General features: G+C 40.5%; 1 protein-coding gene across 1 annotated transcript; it reads left to right on the forward strand.

Moving 5' to 3' along the window:
• Positions 1-895: 895 nt before the first annotated feature.
• Positions 896-12,459, forward strand: TCF24 (transcription factor 24). Its single transcript, XM_072154659.1, has 3 exons — positions 896-1,027; positions 5,552-6,003; positions 10,138-12,459. Exons 2-3 carry the CDS (start codon positions 5,566-5,568, stop codon positions 10,249-10,251), a joined length of 552 nt encoding a protein of 183 aa, XP_072010760.1. The 5' UTR covers positions 896-1,027; positions 5,552-5,565; the 3' UTR covers positions 10,252-12,459.
• Positions 12,460-20,537: the final 8,078 nt, after the last annotated feature.

Below are 20,537 nucleotides of genomic sequence, written 5' to 3' on the forward strand. Positions count from 1 at the left end.
TGGTGTTTTGGGTTTTGCTTTGCACTTTGATTTTATATTGTGGCACACAACCTAATGTATTTGGGTCACCATGAGATCAACTAATGAGCATCAGAAATTAGAAACCACATTCATCAAGAGGTTTAGAAGTTGATAGACTGTCTTTTTGATGGTGTAATTATGCGCCAAAAATTGAGCAAAAAAAGTGTTTGGAAACTAGTGCAAAAAAGAGTTAAATTGTGGCGCTGATATATAATAAAACTAAAACACAAACACGCGCAAAGCCAACAATAAATGAACCCCATAGTGTAACAAAACCCAAAAATAGAAGGTGAAAGGATAGTCCTCCGTTCCCCATTGACTTCTATGTAAGGAAGGTTGCCCTCCGTTTAGGTTTCCATTATGAATAGCGCAGAGAAGACCCTGCCCACTGCTCTATTTTGTTCCGCTATTTGACTACGGAAGGTGAAATAGAATCTGTGGAACACAGGGATGAACTGAGCCTAATAGCTGTCACAGAAATCTTGAAGAAGTTATATAACTTTCCATTCCACAACTTTTCTTATTTTTGACAACATTAATCTACATTTTTCCGCATTTGAACTAAAGTATTACTTCTAATAGTCAGAAGATGTACTGGCTGCAAAGTGTAAAACAAAGTGTTCTGATATCTAATGGTGGACAAATATTTATGTCTATAGCTACCTAAAAGTGTCAAGGGCTCTGCAGTGACCCACGTACGATCCTGGGTTTGTAGATGACTAGTTAAGGTCATTTGATATGTGGGTGTGGTGTGAATAATGGGCAGGCAGCAATGTGAACATTTTTACATGAGCTCAGGACCACCTCCCTTTCTACAGGGGGTTTGGTGCAGATGAGAGTGGAAGTGGCAGACACCATCCCTGCAGACAGCTGCTGAGCTCAGTGATGACAGATCTGCTGTGACAGCCAGACCCTGCTCATCCTAACCAGGACAAGATCATCACACTCATCCTCACCTCTAGTCCTGCACACCTAACACTACTGGAGGGTTCCTATCTGGATCCAGGTACCTAATATACATAGTGATAATTATTATAACTTTTTGAAATAACTTTTCTATTACATTTTTTTTTGTTCTTTCACATGTAATCACTGACTTATATGGTATGCGTTACTTGTGTTATGTGTGAATTATGTTATGTGTTATTTATGTTATATGTTATTTATGTTGTGTATTACATATGCTATATGTTATGTATTTGTTACTTATGTAATTTTTATCATTATATGATACTTATGTACTTTATGTCATGTGTTACTTATTTTGCTACTTATGTGTACTTATGGAATAATTATATTATATCTTACTTACGTGTTATTTATGTTGTGTGTTACTTATTTCAGTACTTATGTATTATTTATCTTATATATTACTTAAGTGTTGTTTATGTTATGTGTTACTTGTGTGATGTGTGTTTATGCCAAGTGTTATTTATGTTATGTTACTTATGTTATGCAATACCTACACATAATTTATGTTATATGTTATGTGTCATATGTGTAAAATTCCATCATGTGATAAGATGTGAAAACTCACAATGTATACATACAGTATTTATATATCTTCACCTCTGAATGTAATATAGGAAAATATTCCCATCTCATATAATGATCTGTAGGAATAGCTTCAATCTGTGTAGAGGAAAATAATTTGACAGTACAGTACTATACATGGTTTTGTTTTTTTTATGCTTTCTGGTATCTATAACTATAAAGAAAGTATCCCATTCACCTCTATGGAATTAACCCATTACCCTTAGTCAGTTTTATTCATTTTTTTGTTTCAGTCTTATTATGATACATAAAAACTCTTAACTAATCCTGAAAATACAACTATAAATATATACATATATATATGTACATATATATGGTTCTACTATTACACTTTACAGTAATATTTCATTACCATACTAGAAATGGTCATAATGTGAGATGGAATAATGTAACTTTGACAGCAGCAGATTACTAATTATATTTTAATTATCTCTTTTCTCCTGCTATATCCTCCAACTTACTAGAAGACATGTTATAACATAGGTATAGCTGAACTAACCACAATGTGATTCGGCCAATACATAGCATACGATGCACTGCAGTGTTATGAGTGTGGTATATATTGGCTACACGGTGCATGTAATAAACAGTATGAGGTGACAGCAAAGGGAATTAGTGTGGTATACATGACTACAGCCGCTGTGAGGTGAGGTGTGAGGTGCTGCACTCTCTTCCCGCGCTTTCCTCGGTGTATGTATAATACAGCTGTAATACAACTGCGCCATCACCTAACATGAGACGCACCACTTAATACAGAAAGTAAAAGGCTGCAAGACCTCAAAAGCTCCTATCACTACTACATGTGAGGAGGGAGCATAAGGATAATAATCTAATAAAATATTATATAATATATGAAAAACCACTAGCCGTGTCTGTCTGGTAGCATAACTTGTGACTTTATTAAATGCTGTGACTCAAGGCATATACCTCTCCCAGTCTACTAATTATCTGTCTGTCTATCTCCTTATGACCCAATCTACTAATTATGTATGTACTATAGATTGTTAGATAGACGAAGAAAGCACTAGAAAGTCAAAATTTTACACACACACACACACACACACACACACACACATATACATACAGTCATTATATATATATAATGACATCTGGAGTATTATTAAACCAGGGGAGTAATTCTCATTTCTCACTGCTATACAATGAGGTACCATTTGTTTCTCGTATTTAGGGCATTTGTACTAATTACAGCTCTTTTTAGTTCTTTCAAATAATTTTTGGTAACTTTCAGGGTTTTTTTTATACCATTTGTAACATGAGGGTTATTTTTTCATAATCTATGAAAAAAATGCAGGTCCTACCAGAGAAACATGTTCCGTTTGAAAACCAAAACGCTAGAAACTGTATTCTAATTATTTTCTAATGACATTAAGGGTGATGCCACACGTGGCGTTTTGAATGCGTTTTTGGCCATATTTAAGCAGTCCGTTTTTTGAAAATGCATCCGTTTTTGACAGGTTTGACCAAGTATCTTAATTCAAACTTGTCAAAAAGGCGTGTGTTTTTCGACAGACTGCTTAAAAACAGGCGAAAACACGTTCAAAGCGCCACATGTGACATAACCCTAAGGTGACTTCTGCCCATTTTTTGTTCCTAAAAGAAATCAGTGTGAATCTATCCTCATGATGTTTTGGTGCTATTTTTGTTTTATATTATCATTGTATATATTGTACAAGAAATTTTTTCCTGCTGTTTTTTTTTTAGCTTTCGATTCAGGTTGACAGGTATTTGATGTCGAATCAGTCAATTGAAATTGTCAGCATTGTGATAGCTCATGAATGTTTTACTTTATAGAGAAAGGAAAGTCTTACATATATAGAAACTGTACTTTTTCTGTCTCAGAGTATGTGACTCGGTATTTGAGGAAAGAATAACAACTTATGGAGCACCAAACAGCTACACGTCCAGAACCTATATCACAGTCCTGTGCGGAACACAAAATAAATCAATTTTTCTAAATTCACATCTGCCATCTTACCTTTTGTAATAATAAATACTGGGGGAGATTTATCATTAGTCCTATGAAGCTTCTTAGCGTATAATTGTCGATAATTTTTGCACAAATATAATTTTTGCAGTTTTTTTAACAAGAAAAAACGCAACTCTAAAGTCACACAATGGCAGAGAAAATACAGCACAGTGTGTGCAACACCACATTTATCAACTGAGAGTTTTCAAAAGAATGCAAATTTAATCGCAAAACTACACCACATAGGAGGGGGTGTATGTGGGTCCATTGCTCAATTTTGAAGTTTTTGCTCAATTTTATGTTTCAGGTATCTGAGAATTTCCTGTGCAAAAATATTGCAAAAAGGCAGAAATTGAGCAGATGTTAATCATACATGCGATTGGTGCAGTCGATTCGCATAGAGCGCACACAGCTGGTATATAACACTGCAAATACACCGCACTATAAATCGGACTGTTGGAAAACTGTCAGTCTAACACATAGACAACTGCACAAAATCCTTCCTAATGATAAATCTCCCCCACTGATTCCATTTTGTTTGAGTTCCTGTGCACCTTACTTTCATGTATGAAAGTCAATTCCTTTATTTATACAGCGCACACAGATTACGCAGCGCTGCACAGAGCTTGCCAAATCGGTCCCTGTCCCCAATGGCGCTCACAATCTAATCAACCTACCAGTGATATTTATGACCAGAAAAAATAAATAAAATATAATAAAATAAATAAAAGTTAGAAGAAAACGTACACTAGACACAAAGTACTTTCAGCTATCTTCATTGCCTTTGCAGATGGGCAACTTGAAGCTGCTGGACTGCTAACCAAAATTTTTATAAGACTAAATTGACCCTAACATTCAACCTCCGTTAAAATAAAGTAAAGTAAACATAAGTTTATCATAGGTATTGAAGCTTTTTTTTTCAAATTGAGAAAAATTACTGCAGCCACCGTCATTCCATCCAAAATACGCATGCATAACCCATACCTGCCTAACTAAACATAACGAATGACATAAAATTTACATTGATGTCAATGGGAATTGATGCATAATACATCAGCCTCATTATTTCTTGCAATATTCTTGTTTATGTACTTGATCATTAACAAGTAGAAATGTCTAAGGGTTCATTTTTGTATAATATTAGATTAGAATAAACAGTTTATACAAGGTGTACTAATATTTCAGCACGTTGTCAGAAGAGCCCTGAGTTTTCCCATTAGTGTCTTGTTAAATCCGTCTTTTTCTCTTGTAATCTGAAAATGATAATAATACACAGTTTTATCTTCTTGGTAAAACAACTGGTGCTGATCTGATGTTGAAAGATCCAGGAGACTAGAATTCTTCTTTTGCTACTTTTATGTATCACCTAGCTGTGTGGGCTTTTGGTTTGTTTTATGTTTGGAAAACATGATTTTCTAAATGGGTTAAAAACGTTTGTAAGTGCAGTTTTCTCCAATATTTAATAATAACATGTACATTTACCACCAGGATCAAGGATTGTAAACCAAGTACACCGACATACTGGTGTGTGCCCCCTCAAGCAGGTTCTATGAAGACCCAGAGCCCCTCAGGCTTATTTGCATAATTTTAAAAACCTTTTTTTTGTAAAAACCAGGGTATAAGAAGCTTATAGAAGAGCAAATCCTGCCAGAGGGGGGCACACACCAGTATGTCAGTGTGCTTTGTTTACAATCCTTCATCCTGGTAGTAGATGTCCTTTAAATATAAAATATCCATATGTGAAAAATTTGTAGCATTAAAGCTCGGACTGTTACATTACAGACTACATTTGGCCATTACTTATGTAAAGCAATGTATTTGACCTGATGCAACAAAGTTTCAGGGTTCTCATAATGGTCCATTCCACTCCAGCTTGCATATATCATAAAAGAGTGTTCTAATTTCAGCAGATGTGTGGATGGATTTATACTATGTAACTCTCTTCGTATAAACTGAAAAATAACTTTTTTGTATTTTTGATCCCTACAGAATTCAGTGTGACTATGGTGGAGAAAGTCCAGCGCCCTCTAGTGACCAGTCTTGGGCACAGCAGAGAAGAATCTCCAGGAGGCTCCGAGAAAGATTTGCATCTTTCCTTGGGGAAAGGAAAATTAGAAGGAGCAAAGGCTGGAGGAAGTAACATGGGTGGTCGTCCAGCTGCTGCCAACGCTGCCCGTGAGAGGAACCGAGTGCAAACTCTGCGGCATGCTTTCCTAGAGTTACAGAGGACATTACCTTCTGTGCCCCCAGATACAAAACTCTCAAAACTGGATGTTCTCATACTTGCCACAACATACATTGCACATCTTACCCGTAGTCTCCAGGAAGAAGATGAAAACAGCCACAGCCATCAGTCCACAACTCCCAGTAACTCTGGCAGTGTCAGTCCAGACCTTTTAGGAACTCTGCACAGCGGAGATGGATACTTACATCCTGTCAAGGTATGGGACCGTGTAGTCTGTCATCAATTAAATGAATCCTACTGCTCCATCCAGGCCATTGCATCCAACTTACTAAGGTTTTATTCATATTTAAAATGAATATTGGCCACATGCTTTCTCAAAATTTAGCTGCAAACTGTGGCGTAACTTGAGGGGGTGCAGAGGTTGCAGTCGCACCCGGGTCCAAGAGGTTTAGGGGGCCCTTGTGGTGTCACTTTCCCATATGAGAAGACTATTACTATACTCCATACATTATGTTCGGGGGCCTGGTACAGACTTTGCATTGGGGCCCATCAGCTTCTAGTTACGCCACTGGCTGCAAAAAAACAATATAGTTTAATGGCTCAATTCCAATGACCAGTATGATCGAACCATTAGAGTAGAGTATGTCCTAGTATGGTCTATTTTTCACAAACCACTTATTTACTAAAGTCTAAATTTTACAGGCCCAAGTTGCTTCAGGGAGTCCACACAGATAAGTGTATATAGCCTTAGGGACAGGCTGAATCCAAAACCACAGATGAATCCTGAAGGCAAATGTCAGGAAACATGCAAGAAAATGCATTTAAAGGGGTTGTCCAGAGGTTAAAAGATGTGACTGCTTTCTTCCAAAGAACAGCTCCTCATACATACAAGAAGGTTCCTCAGCAACTCTAACAAAATAAAAATTAGCAGGCTGTAAATGACCGGGACCTTTTCTTCCTCCGGGCGCACCTATATACTATGGTGGGGGCGGCTGCAGTGTGCTGGCTACCTATATAGTGTGCTGGCTACCTATATGCTGTGGTGGGGGTGAGGGGTGGCTGCAGTGTGCTGGCTACCTATATGGTGTGTGATGGGGGGGGGGGCTTCAGTGAGCTGGCTACCTATATGCTGTGGTGGGGGGCGGGGTGGCTGCAGTGTGCTGGCTACCTATATGCTGTGGGGGGGGGCTGCAGTGTGCTGGCTACCTATATGGTGTGTGATGGGGGGGGAGGCTTCAGTGAGCTGGCTACCTATATGCTGTGGGGGGGGGGGGGTGGCTGCAGTGTGCTGGCTCTCCATATACTGTGCAGGGAGCAGAGTTCCGGCTCTCTATACACTGGGGGCAGTGTGACTGGGAATTGTTCCTGGTACTATGTTTCTTATATGAAGCTTGGTTCTAGTACTGCACTTATGTATTGAACTCCATATTGCTGCTGTATTTATGTACTAAGCTTTGTTCTGGTGAAGTATATATGTAAATCGGTATTATAATAATTTGTGACAGCCACAATATTATAATTACATTTTAATTAAAGGGGGGGACACTGTGTATGCTAGAATTAATTCGGACTGAGCAATGTGTCAGATGACTTTGTGTGATAGTGCTGCATACACTGTAATCCATAATCCATACAAAAATGCATGTCTCAAATATTTGTAATTTGAGGGGGGCTGTATATGCTAAAAATTTGGGTGCACTATATATATTTTAATAACCTCAGGAAGGGTAAGAGGGGTGGATATCTTTGAGATTTGGCCTGTAGAACAAATAACCTAGCAACTGCCCTGTATAACAACACCACTTTATAAACCCAGAGAACACCATTCCCCATATACATAATTATAACATCTGCAATACAGGGGATCATCCGCTACAGTTATTGGAGAGTAACTAAGTCTTCGTTGGCAACAAAACAACTACCTGAAAGAAAGACATAAATGGCGTAGTCTTATAACAGAATAAATAAAGGTAGTAATATTACTCTATATTGCTGAAATAAAGGTGGGTAAGTGGGGATTTTTCTGAGATGTGCTGTACTATTATGACAATGCAAGGAAGAGCATAAAAAGAAAGTAAGCACAAAAAAGTGGCGTACCCCATAGTATATCAAGAAAAGTATAACTAAAAAAAAAAATTATTGGCAACTCGAAAATGATGACATTGTAATGGCATGAGCCATAAGCAGCAGGTGTCAGCTGTAATATTGTGTAATGTGTCTGATAATGCTGGAAAGCTTTCTGTCATCTCTTTGCCTGAAATTTGCCTGAAATTACATTTTCAGTGATAAAAAAACTGGGCCACATGTTATGTATTTTCTTTAGATAGATTTTGTTCTTTATATTAATGAGATTCTAGTGTCCAAGTGAGAAATTTCAGTAAGAATGAATGTAAAAACCTGGGAGTTGAGCACCATATAAGTATTCTTGTGCTGCAGCAATGGAAATGTCACTGTGTGATTTGCATTAGTTATATATAGAAAAGTAGAGAATTGTGTTTTTTTATTTCTTGGAGTCAGGGTGCCTGAGTTTTGATTCCATTTAATTTATGTAATATTTTTTTTTCATATTGGAAACACATTTACATATTAAAGGAAATCTACCACCAGGATAAAGGATTGTAGCCCAAGCACACTGACATACTGGTGTGTGCCCCCTATGGCATGATCTGCTCTTCTTTTAGCTTCTAATGCCCTTGTTTTTACAAATAAAAGGCTTTAAAAATTATACTCATTAGCCCATAAGGCATTTGCATAGTTTTACAGCCTTTTTTGTAAAAACAAAACAAAACATGGGCATCAGAAGATAAAAGAAGAGAGGATCCTGCCAGAGGGGGCACACACCAGCATGTAAGTGCGCTTGGTTTACAATCATTCATCCTGGTGGTAGATTTCCTTTATAGTTGAAATAAATTAACATTAGGCCTATACCACATCAATATTTCTTGGTTATGGCTGGTGACACATGCCACTGTATTTCTGATTTTAATAGTGTTTTTTCTTTGGAGCATGGAGAAATCTGCAGCAATATTTGTATTAGGCCAGTGTTCCAAAAAAACTAATTCAAAAAAAGTTAATTCATACAATTTTGATAGAAATTTGGGCCTACTGTTATTACACCGTCCATTTTTGTAATCCCATTTTTTTACCAGTTGTCAGATTTTCACATTCTATTTACACAGCTTTTAGTTACTTCCTTGAGACACAGGTATCAAAAACTGCACTTGAGTGCCGTGCGTTTTTTTTTCAATAAACCCATTGGGGGCATTTATCCTAGCTTGTTTGCCAGCTTTCTGATGTACAAGCCATGAAAAAAATTATCACAATTCCTGGTGCGCCGTCAGGAATTCCAATAATTTTTCCATCTATGCCACCTCCATGCCAAGCAACGCCTTAACTATAGCCTTTGGTAGGTTCCTGTTGCAGAAACACCTAGAGCAGCTGGCACAGATTATAGCACAGTTCTACACCAGGCAGACTTGGTGTAGAATTAATCCAGAACCTGTTAATCTATCTGTTGCGACATGCATAATAGACTATCAATGAGTTCTGTCCGATGTCCGGCTATCATAGGAGATAAATTGTATGTAGGCAAGGGACCTAAATCTCAGTCACTACACTGCTAACCTAACCTAACCCATTCCACTGTGGCTATCGCAAACTAATTTCACTTTGTGTTTTGTTCCCGTTTTTAGTTTTGATAGGTGATAGTTGTATTTTGTGGCAATTGTGATACCTATTAGTGTTGTTGCCAAGCTTTCCCTTATATCCCTTACATCAGTGATGGCGAACCTATGGCACTGGTGCCAGAGGTGGCACTCAGAGCCCTTTCTGTGGGCACTCAGGCCATCACCAGAGATGACTCCAGGTATCTTCCTGCTGTCCCAGACAGCCCAGGACTTGCTGTGCACAGAGGTATTATAAAGTGACAGCTCTACCTGGGACTACTTTCTGCTTTATTGGTGTCCTCAGGTGCTGGTATCAATGAAAACTGTGACAGAGCAGGGAGTATAAATCACAAATTACATTTCTGTGTTGGCACTTTGCGATAAATAAGCGGGTCTTGGTTGTAGTTTGGGCACTCGGTCTCTAAAAGGTTCGCCATCACTGCCTTACATGATATGTGAGCAATTAATGCAGTCACATATTTGTGTTTCTCATCAAAAAGATGGAAGAAAAAGATTTGTACTTCTTTCTGCTACAGGTCCACATCCAATTGGACGAATTGGTGATTATAGTTTCAGCGTCGTTTCAAAATGAATGGGAGGCAGATTTTAGTCATTTTTATTGGAATTAGCATGAATGCACATTGTGTACTCATATCTTTCCATTAGCAGAATTATTTGTCACAGAAACTTCAAAGTTTTAAAAGTTTTCCTTTTTATTGTTTCAGAAATGGCCAATGAGATCACGACTCTACATTGGGGCCACAGGTCAGTTTCTTCACCAATCTTCTGGATCAGAGAGCCTAGACCAAGAGGAGAACGTCCAGAGATCAGAATGCTGAGACTGGGACTTTTTGCAATTCTGAAAATTTAGCTTTCAATTGCTTGTTACCTTCTGTATTTAGAAATCTCTGCATGAATCATATTCTGCCTCAAAGACTGACTGAAACTGAAGAACATAACTTACATGCGTCATACGACTGTAGAGGCTCAGCAGTGAGTGAAGGACAATATTTATGAATGAAGTCAAATCTAATACAAAAATGCATCTATTGGAGAGTTAATCTAATCATATTAGTTGAATTTCATTACAAAATATACGAAAGAAACAACTCCTACAACTTATTACAGATAAAACATTATTTCCCAAAACTATTTCACCTGAGTAAAGTCATCCCATGCTAAAAAGGGGCAAGAACTGATCTATGTAGTCCAGCAATATTATTTCAAAAGAAACAGGTAGCAATAACAAATAAGAATATAGGCAGTCCCCGGGTTACGTACAAGATAGGGTCCGGAGGTTTGTTCTTAAGTTGAATTTGTATGTAAGGTGAAACTGTATATTTTATAATTGTAGATCCAAACAAAAAAAATTTTGGCCCCAGTGACAATTGGAGTTTAAACATTTTTTGCTGTAATGGGACCAAGGATTATCAATAAAGCTTCATTACAGACACCTTACAGCTGATCATTACAGTCTGGGACTATAGTAACATCCAGAGAGCTTCACCAGAGGTCACATGGGTCTGTCTGTAACTATGGGTTGTCTGTAAGTCGGGTGTCCTTAAGTATGGGACCGCTTGTACAACAAATTCAGAAATGCCATACAATCATTGCTATATTCTTGGAGTTTTTATTGTAATATTTTTTATTTTAGGGTGTTTTCATGGCTCTGCACATGAACGTCCGGTTGCAATCTGCTGATTAAACATATAGCACATGTCCCAATGTATATCTAAAAAGAACAAGGTTCCATTCAGATCATGTTTTATGGATACATTCAAAGCTACTGGCGTATGTGCAGAGCATGTTCATGGTCATCCTTTTGTCTCCGTTTGACAAGTTTATATTGCATACTGTGGGAAGCCCAGGATGGAAAGAGACAGCAAGCTACGTCTTTTCATCCAGCACCCTCCTGATGTATATGGCGATGTATATGGTTAGGGGAGGCTATAACCTATGTAGGATGAATACAGCAGTATTGCATCCATCCCTGGCCTCCGCTGAGCATATGTTATAGGACATTCCCTCTCGATGTGTCTGTTTATATAAGGAAAGTTACAATATTGGGAAAACACCATGAACATCGGCAGAAGCAGATCACTGAGGAATACAGTGGGATACGCCTTAGCCATTGTAAGAACACATCAGGAATTTATATTTATACAATTACTATATTGGTGATGTTTCAGGAAGCCTCAGTAAACCATTACATCTATCATATCAATAGCAAAATCAATATTTTAAAACCAACCTCTAGTATAGAGAGATTATAACTGCTATGTGTTCATTACCATATTCTGAAGTTTTTGACAATTCTTTCAGGATATCTTTTATTACCTTTCCAGTTTTGAGAGCTATCTCGCCCCTACATGCACTGTACATAAAGAGAGAATTTTAAAATATTTCTGCTTGTAAAAAAAAATGTATGTGTATTTGTTGTAAAGTGTGAACTATATTCTTTTCACCCGTTTCTTGTGTAAAAGATGTAAAATAATAATAATCTATCTACAGTATGTGTAAATTTCAGTGTTGTGTGTGTATTGAGTTCACATGTTTATACGTGCCATACCGTTTGTACGTGACACACTTCCCTTTGGCGTTTACTGCTATGTTAGATCTTCTTGAGAAGCTTTTGGCATTATTTACATTATGCTTTTAAGGAATTTCGTCTATTTAAGAGAATTGCATTGTCATGCCTGGCTGGAAGGCTATGCACTTTCAGTGAAAACATTTGCACTAAATGCATGTGACAATAGGCAAACAGTTTGTCATGTTAAGTGGCTGTCAGATTATGGACAATAGTCCTCATTTATTGAAAGTGATTCTCAGTCACTGGGAGTTTCTCTTTTTTATTTGTGCTAGAACCAAACATTATAGGAAATATGTGAAAAAAAATCTTCTATTGTCTCTAAGTTGTTAAACAAATCCTGTATCAGGACACATTTTCCCACTAGGTATGCTGTTGACAAGTGGATTTAAAGGGAACTATGTTTAACAGCATCTACTAAAGTTGAAACTTGACTTAACACTATCATTCCCAAAGTGAACTGGATTTATATAAATAAATGTGATTTATTACACAGGAAAGATTGTTGCATCATGAATTAAATAGGTTGTGCCGAAGGCCTCCTCCTGTCTTTATACTCTACAATAAATATAGTATATATAGCTGAGAATGGTAATATGGATACAACTAGATCTGTATCAGAGGCTTCATCTGGAGCTTGGCATCACAGATTTTATTCTGCGTGATGGGAAACATCTTGCAATCTTGACCTCTTGAGATGTCAATGGCAAGTATTTATCAGCATCAGAATTTTCCATGCCAATCGTGAAGCTACATTTACACGAATGTATGCCCTCTGGGCCGTAGCCGGGTGGGCATGCCGCGCCATGGAGAGGAGAAGGGGTGTCCCCTTCCCTCTCCACAGAAACGCATGGTGTATGGGCAGTACTACGGGGAAATTGCCGTCTATGGGGGACGTATGTATGAGTGCAAGCTTGAGCTCGTATATACGTCCCTCATATGGTCGCCTGAATGCAGCCTAAGTGTGATGCCACACGTTAGCGCTTTGATTCCATTTCTTAAGGGAATCAAAGCGCACCGGGGGCCGCCAGTGGCAATCAGCGCAATGGTGTCTTGAATTGTGTAAATGCGACACACCGGGCGCTGATGTCATAGAACGCATATGTCGCTCCCAGTGTGCTTTGATTCCGTTACAAAATGGAATCACAACGCTAACGTGAGACATCGCCCTAACCCTGGGCACCCAATATATGATGAGATTCAGGCTCCAACATAAATTAGCCACATGACTCAATGCAAAATGGACTTAATAAGGGGACTGCAGTCAATAGTACTGAACTTTAATGACGGAAACCTGGAGTTATATTTAGTAGGCAAAACAAATTGGGGAGGATTCATTTTCTAGCAGACGGGGCTTTTTAAAATCAGTTTTTAGCTGATTTCGAGAAGTTTGCACCCTGCACACCAATTTTGGTGTGACCGTGTGACAAGGTGTGGAGATGAATGTTTGGTGTCATCGCTGAATTTACAATAGTGTCCATCAGAAAAGCTGAAGACTGCTCCTGATTTTTAGACCAGTTTGGCATGTGATACGCTGAGGCGACAATGAAGGTTGGCTTTTAAATTTCAAGTCTCAGTAAACCCCCCCTCCATTGGCTCCAACCCCCCCCCCCCTTTTCAGGAAGTGGTGTGGTTAGTGAAAAACTCCATTTGCTATAATTATTTTTGCTCAAATTGAGTAGAAGCGGATTAAAAACAGGCTTTGCACAGTTTTCTATGCTAGATTGCCCACCAATGGGCATCAACAGATGCTGGTGGCTTGTGATCAGGTGAAGTGTATTATCAACTAAAATTATGACACTATGAACACTACATACACTTATGGAACTAGGAGAAATACAAAGACAAATTAGCCTCAAACCAGGATCACTCCGCCGAACTCCAACGAACTGCTGGAAAAAGCAGGGTGATCTCTAACTGTCTATGAACAATCGCCAGTTAGAGATCACATAACCCTCCATCTGAGGCCATTTTATGTACAGGAATCTCTGGATAATGAGGTAAAAGACAGGAAGCTTCACTTTACGTATCAAGAAAATGGTGCAAAACTATTAATACATGAATACAGGTAAATTACCTAATATCCTGCCACCCACACTTAGGCCTCATGTAAAGGACAATATGGTTTCTTCTGGGCTGTAAATACGGGACGTATTGCAACAGTATAGCAATGTATTGCAGCGTATCCGTACCATATCCGTATAAAATACAATGTGCTGGCAGATGATGGACGGCTGACTATTGGCCAGCTCACATAATAAACTGGCCTCTGGGGAGGCCGGAGACTCTGGAGCGGCCTCTGGGGAGGCCGGAGACTCTGGAGCGGCCTCTGGGGAGGCCGGAGATTCTGGAGCGGCCTCTGGGGAGGCCGGAGACTCTGGAGCGGCCTCTGGGGAGGCCGGAGACTCTGGAGCGGCCTCTGGGGAGGCCGGAGACTCTGGAGCGGCCTCTGGGGAGGCCGGAGACTCTGGAGCGGCCGGAGACTCTGGAGCGGCCTCTGGGGAGGCCGGAGACTCTGGAGCGCCCTCTGGGGAGGCCGGAGACTCTGGAGCCGCCTCTGGGGAGGCCGGAGACTCTGGAGCCGCCTCTGGGGAGGCCGGAGACTCTGGAGCCGCCTCTGGGGAGGCCGGAGACTCTGGAGCCGCCTCCGGGGAGGCCGGAGACTCTGGAGCCGCCTCCGGGGAGGCCGGAGACTCTGGAGCCGCCTCCGGGGAGGCCAGAGACTGGGAGGGCAGGCGTGGGAGCCGGAATTGAAGTTGCTCGAACCTGGACCAGTTTTTTTGCCAGGAACGTGGTATAGGTAGCCATGTACGGATTACCACCATCCCAAAGAGGAGTAGCCAAGGCCAGGGCCTCTCCAGGGAGCAAACAGAAGACAAATGCCACCTTAGAGCGTTTGGTGGGGAGATGGGAGGACAACAGTTTAATGTGCAGCGTGACTGGAAAACAAAGTTTCTGCACAATTCGGGGTTGCCATCAAATTTGTAGGGGAAATTCCGCCAGTAGCTGATGTGGATTTGCACAGTCCATGGCTTTAGCAGAATTCATGACCTTAGGTGGAGTCCATGGCCGGATCTTACTGTCACACACAGGGGTGTGGGAGAGTCTTTTGGGGCTTGAGTCTGTGAATTCCCTGGGCCACCAGGGGAGATGATGGTACTAATCTAAATGGCCCCTGGTCTTCGCCAGAGCCTGCCGCAAAGTGGTGGTATTGCTGCAGCGGGGTGCCACCAGGTCGTTCTACAGGTGCGACTAGGAACGCGGTGGCAGCCAAAGTAGGGAAGCGGGATGGCAGGACCTCGGGTAGGCAAGACCTCAGGATGGCGACCAGGATACTGGACCACCACAGGAGTACAGGAGCGCCACAGGAGTACAGGAGCGCCACAGGAGTACAGGACCGCCACAGGAGCACAGGACCGCCACAGGAGCACAGGATCACCACAGGAGCACAGGACCGCCACAGGAGCACAGGACCGCCACAGAAGCACAGGACCGCCACAGGAGCACAGGAAACGCCACAGGAGCACAGGAAACGCCACAGGAGCACAGGAAACACGAAGGCGTCTGGAAACGCACAGGAAACGCAGAGTCATATGGAAATGCACAGTAGGAACACAGGAGGGTTTCTCTTCAGTGGAATGACATGAACATTCGGCATTATAAAGGCAAGCCGGATTAGCCAGCGTCAATTAGGACGCTGGCCCTTTAAATCATGACGAGTCAGCTAGGGTGCGCGCGGCCTTGCGTGAAAGCCAGCGTGTGGCCTGCTTGGGGACCGAGTCGCATCAGGAACCAGGAGAGGTGAGTACAGACCGGGGGAGCAGGTGCACCGTGCCACACTGCAGGACACGGGTGCACCGGCGATCCTCGGTACCTGTGACAGGGCCACAATATGAGGAGGCTGAAGGACAGGGGCCACATTATGAAGGGGATTGAGGATGGGAGGCCACAATATGACGGAAGATGAAGGACTTGAGGCTACAATATGCGTGAGTATGGAGGACAGAGGCAACAATATGAGTAAGTATGGAGGACAGAGGCAACAATATGAGTGAGTGTGGAGAACAGATGCAACAATATGAGTGAGTATAGAGGACAGGAGGCCAGAATATGAATGACTTTGGAAGACAGGAGGCCACAATATGAGGTAGGATAAATGACGTGAAGCCATAGTATGAATGAATATGGAAGACAGGAGGCCAGAACATGAATGACTATGGAAGACAGGAGGGATAGTCATTCATGTTCTGGCCTCCTGTCCTCCATACTCACTCATATTGTGGCCTCTGCCCTCCATATTCATTCATACTAAATAAGGGAGGATGAAGGACGCAAGGCCATGGCATGAGTGAGTATAGAGGACAGGAGGCCACAATATGATGTGATGGAAGACAGGGGCCACAATATGAAGAAGGATAGAGGCCACAATATTAGGTGGGTAATGGGCATAATTTAAGAAAAGGAGGCACAGCTTTTATCCTTTGTTCTCTAACCCAGATGTTGGGAGGTATGCTTTCAAAACATGTGCTGCTTGCTCCTAATTTCAATCCACTCCATGCTGCCTTTAACCCTTTAGTGACCACCCATATGGATTTCTCTGCGGTCACTAAGGGGGTTAACAGTTGCCGGCCTAACCTAAGCCTGCATGGGTCTCCCGTGGAGGGAAGAACAGTGAGCCGGTTGTCTTATGACATTCCGATCCAGCCTGTTTAACCTCTTAGATCCCATGGTTTACGTACCTGCAAAGGTAGGGAGCTCCCTCCCTCTCCTCCCGGCACCCCGCGATGCAGTTGCGGGGTACCATCTTCACTGCCGGGCACCTAATGAAGGTCTGTCATTCGCATGTGCCAGCTCGGTCCAGCAAGTACATAGCCTGACACTTCTAATGCACTGCAATACATGGTTATTGCAGTGCATAAGCATGAGCTAGTAGTTCATATGCTAGTCATGTAAAAATAAAAAGTAAAAAAAAAAAAAACACAAAAAATTAAAAATTTAATTCATTAAAATGTACCAAAAGCCCATATAAAATAATAAATATAAAAACACATATAAAATAATAAATAATTTAGAAGTGGAAATGTAACACAACATATAAGGTATCACCGCGTCCCAAATTCCCAATCTTTAACCGGTTAAGGACCGGGCCCTTTCCTGTTTTTTCATGTCCATTTTTCACTCCCCACCTTCAAAAATCTATAACTTTTTTATTTTTACACGTAAAGAGCTGTGTGACGGCTTGTTTTCTGCGTAACAAATTGCACTACATAATGATGGTATTAAATATTCCATGCCATGTACTCGGAAGCGGGAAAAAAATTCCAAATGCAATGAAAATGGTGAAAAAACGCATTTGCGCCATTTTCTTGTGGGCTTGGATATTACGTCTTTCACTGAGCGCCCCAAATGACATGTCTACTTTTTTCTGTGGGTCGGTACGATTAAGGGGATACCAAATTTGTATAGGTTTTATAATGTTTTCATACATTTACAAAAATTAAAACCTCCTGTACAAAAATAATTTTTTTGATTTTGCCAACTTCTGGCGCTAATAACTTTTTTATACTTTGGTGTACGGAGCTGTGGGTGGTGTCATTTTTTGCGAAATTTGATAATATTTTCAATGATATAATTTTTAGGACTGTATGACCTTTTGATCACTTTTTATAGATTTTTTTAGATTTTTCAAAATGGCAAAAAAGTGCCATTTTCGACTTTGGGCGCTATTTTCCGTTACGGGGTTAAACGCATTGAAAACCCGTTATCATATTTTGATAGATCGGGCATTTTCGGACGCGGCGATACCTAATGTGTTTATGATTTTTACTGTTTATTTATATTTATGTCAGTTCTAGGGAAAGGGGGGTGATTTGAAATTTTAGGTTTTTTTATTATAATTTTTTTTTTTTTAACTTTTTTTAATTTTTATTTATACTATTTTTCAGACTCCCTAGGGTACTTTAACCCTAGGTTGTCTGATCGATCCTATCATATACTGCCATACTATAGTATGGCAGTATATGGGGATTTTCTTCCTCATTCATTACAATGTGCTATCAGCACATTGTAATGAAGGGGTTAAAACGAAATAGCCTCGGGTCTTCGGAAGACCCGAGGCTACCATGGAGACGGATCGCCGCCCCCCGATGACGTCATGGGGAGCGGCGATCCCAGGTAAGATGGCGGCGCCCATGCGCCGCTATCTGTTTGAGGCTGCCTAGCACCGATCGCGGATGTTACCGGTAAGCCTTTGCTGCAATATGCAGCAAAGACTTACCGGCTATGGAGAGGGCTCAGCCCGTGAGCCCTCTCCATGCAGCGCGACGCGACCGCCGCCGTGAATACACGGCGGGCGGTCGCGAACCGGTTAAAAATCTAAAAACGGTTATACCCTGCGGTGAAGCCCGTAAAGGAAAAATCTGCTCAATTGTCCAAATCGCCACATTTTTGCTGTTTCGCAACACATAAAAAACTTAATAAAAAATTATCTAAAGGTCTACAAAAAACAAAATCAAAAACACTTGGGTAAGTTAAAGGGGTTAGCCGGGTGTTAAACATTACTTAGGGCTGGGCTAGTTCACCGTGCCGCAGTCCGTCTCATCTGTGTGCCGGTTTCTATACAGGGGCACACAGGGAGCTTCCGGCCGACCGGAAGCTCCCATCCGACACCATCTCCCAGAGAGATAGGGACGGATGGGAGGAGCCGCCCACATCCCGGACAGGAAGCTCCCTGTGCACGCCTTCTGTGCCCCTGTAAACAAACAGGGGCATAGATCAAACGAACCGCAGCGTGGGACATCGGCGGCGCCGGAGGAGGTAAGTACATGTTTATTATGTTTAACTAGCCCACCCCAGCCCAATCCTCAGTATCTTTTAACAGCCGGATAACCCCTTTGTAAGGACACAGCCTGTTTGCAGGTTAAGGCTCGCAACTTTTTTTTGAAATTTGACCAGTGTCTCTTCCTGTGGTAATAACTTTTGAACACTGTTACTTATCAAAGCGATTCTGAGATTGTTTTTTCCCCACATGTTGTACTTCATTTTAGTGGTAAATTTTGGCTGATAAGTTTTGCGTTTATTTACAAAAAAAAGAAAAAAATGATGAATTTTTAGAAAAATTTGCCATTTTCGAAATTCAAAATCACCGCGTTTTCAGGCAGATAGATTTACCACCTAAATAACTTGCAGAATAACATTTCCCATTTGTCTACTTTACATTTTCATAATTTTTGAAATGTTTGGATAATTTATTTTGACGTCACGCGGCCTACAAATCGAATAGCGATTTTCCGTATTTTCGGAATTGACTATTTTGGGGATAAATACAGTTTGAAATCAAATTTTACATATTTAGCAACAAAACCCCCTATATAACCAACCCATTTTCAAATCTGCACCCCTCAAACTATCAGAAACAGCATTTACAAAGATTGTTAACCCCTTGAGATCTTCATAGTAATTGAATCAAAATGGCGGTGAAATTTAGAATGGTCAAATTTTGTCGGTTATACGTTCATTTAGCCCTAAAATTTACACATTTCCAAAAGATAAAAAGAGAAAACTCACCATAAAATTTGTTCTACAATTTCTCCTGAGTGCAGCGACCCCCCACACGTGGCCGTTACTTGTGTTATGGGGGCACAGCGAGGCGTAGAAGGGAAGGAGCACCCTGCAGCTGCCAGGATTTTAGTTTTCTGGTTGCCCCCTTTTGAAGGCTATAAAATTTTCGCTTTTCCGTTATTTGGGCCATGTGACGGCAATTTTTTTGCAGGACGAGATGCTTTTTCCAGTGTTACCATTTTGGGGTTTGTATCACCTATTGTTGAAAATTTTGGAACTTTTTTTGAGGTCATGAGTAGAAAAGCATCAATTCTGTACTGGATTTTTTACTTTTTTTTTTTCCGTGTTCACCGTATATCCTAATAATCCTGTTATCTTTATTCTATGGGTCGATGCGATTACGGGGATACCAGACATGAATATTTTTTCTTATGTTTTACTAAATTTGCCAAATAAAACCCTAATGTGGGGAAAAATCTATCATTTTTGCATCGCTGTCTTCCAAGTGGCATAACATTGTTACGTTTTTGGCTACGGAGCTGGTTGATGGCTTGTTTTTTGCGGGACATGTTGTTCTTTGCAACAATATCATTCTGGAGTACATATGTTTTGTTGATCACTTTTTATTCCATTTTTAGTGGGATATAGTAGGTAAAAATCATAATTTTTGGCGGGTTTTTGACGTTTTTTTTTACGGCGTTCATCATATGGGTTCAATAGTTATTTAGTTTTATTCTATGGATTGTTACGGACGCGGTGATACTATATATGTGGGGTTTGTGTTATGATTTAGACTTTTTTGAGCGTTATATGTCTCTTTATGTGTTTTGGGGCTTATGGGCATTTTTAGTGATTTCTAAAGTTATTTTTTATTGAAAAACATTATTTTGTACATTTTTTACATGATCCACCATGGGATATGAACAAGCAATCATCTGATTGCTTGTTCTTGATAATACTCTGCAATACTAATGTATT

Source organism: Engystomops pustulosus, chromosome 5 (assembly GCF_040894005.1).
Source record: "Engystomops pustulosus chromosome 5, aEngPut4.maternal, whole genome shotgun sequence".
Lineage (NCBI taxonomy): Eukaryota > Metazoa > Chordata > Amphibia > Anura > Leptodactylidae > Engystomops > Engystomops pustulosus.